This window comes from Anopheles bellator, unplaced genomic scaffold (assembly GCF_943735745.2).
Source record: "Anopheles bellator unplaced genomic scaffold, idAnoBellAS_SP24_06.2 scaffold00542_ctg1, whole genome shotgun sequence".
NCBI classification, from domain to species: Eukaryota; Metazoa; Arthropoda; class Insecta; order Diptera; family Culicidae; genus Anopheles; species Anopheles bellator.
This window is the reverse complement of record NW_026684667.1, coordinates 1-5,738: the sequence shown is the minus strand read 5'-3', so window position 1 is coordinate 5,738 and position 5,738 is coordinate 1. Positions and strand designations below refer to the sequence as shown.

The window sequence follows — 5,738 nt, the reverse complement described above, 5'->3', positions numbered from 1 at the left end:
ACTTTTCACCAACTGGTTTGATGATGTATCGCTACAACGAGACAATAACTGCCTTTGAGAGGGTGTACTATTCGACGGCATTCTCCACGCTACGTGGATGGACCAGACGCACCATCGAAACAATTTCGACGATCGACATTGTTGGCGATGGGATGGACGAACTGTTTGCCTCGGGACCAAAAGGCTTGGTAGCATTACAGGCCGATTCGAATGAGTTTGGATTTGGATGGAATAACATCTTCGATGAACATATAGCCGAGCAGTCCATCCGCTATGCTTTACCGGAGCATGTTCGAAAAATGAACATATCGTCCAACCAAATTGAAGTATTTTTGCACACATCACAAGGATTGAGCGTTATCAAGGCGGCGCAGTATATAGCCAAACAAAATCATAACATTTATGAACCAGCCAAGTCAAAAGATGTAGGACCAGACAACGAACGATCCATACCAGAGCTCGTTTCCCAACGCACCTACACCCTATGGTTACATGATCAGCTTGATCTTAGTAACTTGTTGCAGCCGTTAAGCCCACACTCCGGAACAGTAGAATTGACACTACCTTTGATCGAAATCCGTAACCCGTTCGGTGTAAATGTTCGAAAGATTTTCCAATACAAAAATATCGACTACAGTAACGAGCTAGGTCACGGATGGTCCTTTCCGCTGGACTGCATAATGGTTGATCGGACCACGAGCGCTTTCAGTGAGGATCATGTTTATTCACTTGTCAAGGATAACCAACGTATCATACTAACTCGGTTGCATGGCCAGACAGAGCAAAATGATGAGATTGGTTTTGAAATAGAAGGTTACGATGAAATGGAGATTCATTATCAACAGCAAATGAACCGATGGAATGTGACGATCGATAAGCGCACTCTCATGTACAGTGTGATTAACAACTATCAGATGCTAAACGTTTGCACAACGTGGCCTCTTTGCGGTAGTAACTCAACGAAGGAGGTACCGCTTCCTACTATTTGGTACTTGACTATGGAATACGATCACAACGGGCAAGGTAACGCACGCTATGACTACGAAATTGTAAAGAATGAAACTGATATACGGCTTAGCAAAATAACGCTGCACGATGATTCGACGGTGGAAATTGCATACGATCACGGTCGCGTTCATAGCTTTTCCGTCAAAACTGCCAAATACAAACAGTTTGTTCACATCCGCTACACTACCGACAACAAACACCTGCGAGCAATTACGCAAAGTGATCGCCCTCTTTTCGAATTTGAGTACGACCATGAGAATCGCCTATCCAAAATGGTACTCCCAAACGGAGCGGTATGGATACCGAACTACTTCGATTTACCGATCGATTCGTCAGCACTACAAAAAAGCTTTGCCATCAACCACGAAGCAACGATCTTCTACGGACCGGACTACATGGTGATCGTGGATGCAAACCATGTTCACGGAAAGCTGGAGTTACACATACGCGACCCTCTGGGAGCGATGCATGAACCGAAGATGAATCAAACTATTACCGTGACCGCCGAGCCAAACTTCAAAAATCACATCGTACACGCAATTGAATGTCTGTTGGTGGTCAACGTGGTGTATAGTACGCATAAGGTCGTGACGGTCATACAGTACTCCGATCAGGGATGGGTACAACGACAGCACTATGAGAACAATCCTCTGGAGGGAATGGTAATGACAGGGAATAGGTTTGTCCTTATATCAGACACCAAAGAATTGCACGTGTTGTCCGTCAACGAGACTGGTGTGTATCAGGATGCCATCGTACGTACCGGGCTTCCGAAAAACTTTGTGATTCATGCATTCTCTCACGGTTACGCTACCTACGACGGCCATCTCCGTATCTTTTTACTACGTGACAGTGGCAACTGGCTCGAAGTACCTACCAGTGTCGGCTGGGATGCCTTTGCCTCTATCGACAATTTCATCAGTTCGTTTGACATCAACAAACAACTGGCAGATTCGATCCGCAGGAGTCTGGTGGCAGACATGTTGGGTAGCTACCGCCAGGCAATCGTTCTGAAAGCTCCAAAGTTTACCAAAACGCTGCTCGAAATCTGGGTTCGGTTTGCAGTGATCGATTTAAAGGCTCCCGCACCGCAGATGCAGTACTACTATACGACAAAGGTAGAAATGGCGAACATGCGTGGCTTTAAGTACACCGTGCGCACGAAAGACAACGATGAGTTCATTCTGGGTTATCAATGGCACGGTGGTAAATATCATCTCCGGGTACGCAACTCAACCGGTCCGCACCGGAACGAGTTCAACAGGTACATCAAAGAAGTACAGCAAAGCCGATCGACAATGCACTACCGAGAGTGGGCCGAGCATTGGAACAAAACGGTGACTCTCATCAAGCAAGAGTATGCTCGTATCTACAAAAAGGTTAAGGAATCCGTTGTGTTTGCCATGGATCTTTCGCAATTTGGCATGCTGACGAATCAGGAAGGAGTGCTCGTCGCTGGTCACCAGATAACCAACGATGGACATAATTGGCCGAAGAAACGGCTCAGCGATGAAACCCAACGTTTGTACAAAGTCGACAAACAACTGTCTGCCGCATACAGGCTGGTGAAGAGTCACAAGCATGACAACTTCAAGATCGTTTCCATCGTGCACAATACGACGGTTTTCGATATGGGAACCACCAGCCCGAAAGAGATCCAACTCGTGCTACCGTACTACGCACAAGCACAACGTCCCGGAGGACGCTTGAAGGCGTTTTTCTTTGATACCCAACAAACGGTAACCTTCGCGGTTAACGAAACGATGCATCGTGCCAGTAACCAGCTCGCCCTTATCACAACGGCACGTAAACTAGCGACCCACAGTAGATCATACATGCTCTTCCGTTCGGTTAAGTACTTCATCACCAGTAAAGTTACTGTGCTCGAAAAGCAAACGCTCACTTCGCCGAACGAACGGCCACTGATAACGGAGTTCCTGTATAATGCGAAAGATCTGCAGCTGACGGCGAATGGATTTATTTTCCAAAGATTGCAAATAGTGCCCGGTGGGAACAGGACCCGTTTCGGTTGGTACGAACAAAGTATCGACCTAGAGACTGGTGACACCTTACGGAAAGCGTTTGCGGCCGATGGTCGCGAAGTGATCGACACGAAGTTGCGCGAGCAGCAGAAAAAAGCACAGCAGTCAGAAACGGAGGACAGTAGGTCGACTTTGCGCGACCACGATCGGACGATCATGGACAAGGGTTATCGACTACAGGTGCTAGACTTGGGACCGTACCGATTGGCAGATGAAATGGTTTCGTACTACGGATTCGAGCAGTACGAGAACAATCACTTTGGCTCACAGACACGATGGATCTTCAACGAGTCCCTTGTACGCTTGGAGTCCGAGAATCGGTACTTACAGCTGACGGGAAAAAATCAAACCCTGACCGGCATGTTTATGCCTGCGGAACCGAATACTACCTTTGTCGTATCCTGCTGGATACGTGTGCCGGCAGCCTCTTTAGCATTTCAGGCAAATCAAGCTGGCGACGTCCTAACGGTACACGTTAGGAGGTTCGCCGAAAATATGGAAAACACTACATCACCGACAAATGTAACGACATCAAGTGCTGTACAGATTAAACATAGCATTGGGAGCTGGAACTACATCGAAACAATCGTCGACGCATCACACTTTCCTCCAGCAACAAAACTCCACTTCCTCATAGCCGTTGCACCAACTGACACTCTGATGGTTATCGATGTCGATCATATCCGATTTTCTCCACTATCCATGCCCTTAGCGATCAACATTTACAAACCCATCACGGGCGAGGTAGGGGCGGTCCTGAATGGGAACGGTCTCCTGCGGTGCTGTTTCTACAATCCACAAGGAAAAAAATCGATCATGTTCTCGGAGCAGGGCGAAGTTCTGGAGTTTTCGATGGAGTCAAAGATTATGTACACCCGCCAGTCACGCCGCAGGCCATGCTCCGTGGAGATGAAACCTCGTTACGGCAGCCTGGATGATTTTCAAAGTGAACCATGGCACATGACCGGTCCGGGCTGGACTGTGGAAAAGGGATTTGTTTCATACAACGGAACCGAAGAATCTACCTTATCGAAATCGTTCAACAAACCGTACAAAACTGTAGGAATTCGTTTCCTGTACGAGTTAAACAAACAAGAAGTGAGGCTGTCTTTCGATTGGCGCGATAAAAGACTCCCATTGTATTGTATCAACAATAAGCCGTTCAATTGCCCATTGCCTCCACTGTATGGAGAGATTCTAATTGTCATTACTGAAAAAAGGGCATCCCTTTGGCTCGATGGTGTTTTGCTCCGTGAAACTGTTTTTACGATCTCTGCACCGCATGACCATGTCTTTCAACTACACACCACCGGATCGTTTGCAGTGACTGAGTTTCTCGAGATGTACGAGCCACGCACTAAAATCACCTATCACACCTTCTCCGGTCATCCTGTGCAGCTGGTAGTATACGACGATGCTGACACGGTACGTGTACGGGAGATCTGGTACGATCAAGTAGAACGTCCAGTTATGCAAACGAAATGGACCAAAATGCGGGTCGAACCCAACGTATCGCATTTCTTTGGCTTTTACGAAAACTTTGTAACCAATATGAACGATAAAACGGGGATAATGAGCGGAATTGTGGCAGACTTACATCCAGCATGCCAGGGGTTTCCGTACACGCGTACAATTTATGGAAATGATCCGACGGATAGCAAGCACCTGCAAGGCCTTCCCGGGAAAGAGTACGGAGTGGGTGGAAAGTATAGGAGACGATACTCCAACAGGCCGCCGAGTAGGTGGTTAGACAAAATTTTCCCTACTACGGACGGGTATTACCACAAGGTTGGTGAACATCCGGGAGGCGCACTTCGCCTAACCGTGGAGGACAGCCTAGGGAATAAGGTGGCCAAATATTCGAAGGTTGGCAACTTCGAGGATCGGTTAACTACCTACCGTTACAGTGACGCAGCAAAGCTTCTTCAAGAACTGCCGCCACTGTATCATTCAACAGCGCGATCTTTGGCGGCGCTCAGCACGCCATACTTTTCACGAAATTTTACAGATCATCAAAAGGCGCTGCAAAAAATCTGGGAAGTGAAGTACGACTACGATGAAAAGCAGCGCGTGATTCGCAAAAGAACTCCAGACGGTGGTATCTTCAACTACCTCTACGATCGTCATGGTGCACTTCGGTTCACTCTACATAAGAACCAAAATGAAACGCTCGTTCGAGCAATACACTTTTTGTACAGCTCCAATGGAAAAATAGCCCGGGAGGCTGTTGTAAATCTTACATACGACCAATGCAAGGAAATTCTGGAAAATGGCAGGGTGCCGGAATCACGAAACTCGATCGAGACGCTCTACGGGGAGCAGGATAAGCTGCCGGCAGCGCGCTACCGCTCGCAGCTTGCCACCAGATACATCGGCGACGATCAAATGACGGAGTATTTAATCTTTGGAGAGCGGGAGTTGCTGTTGAAAAAGTTATTCATAGTGAATACGACCAACACGACGTACTCCATCGATTTCGAGTGGGAGAATGATAAGCTGCGTTCAGTACAGTATCCAGTCAGCTTCGGTCAGGGGTCAATGAAGTATATTTACGACTACAATGGACATGGCGAAGTTACTTCAATCCGGATGCCGGCCAACAAAGATCCTGTGTTTGAATTTACGTACAATGCAGATGGAATGGTGGAGACGATGACGGTGCAACCAGGGACGGAACACTCCTTCCAG

At 47.5% G+C, this 5,738-nt stretch overlaps 1 protein-coding gene across 1 annotated transcript; it reads left to right on the top strand.

Moving 5' to 3' along the window:
• Nucleotides 1–5: 5 nt before the first annotated feature.
• Nucleotides 6–5,732, top strand: LOC131214323 (uncharacterized; the record flags this gene model as incomplete). The annotated part of the gene is made up of 1 exon (XM_058208706.1): nucleotides 6–5,732. A coding segment is annotated over one exon (5,727 nt), but the record flags the coding sequence as incomplete, so codon positions are not given.
• Between the last annotated feature and the right edge of the window lie 6 nt (nucleotides 5,733–5,738).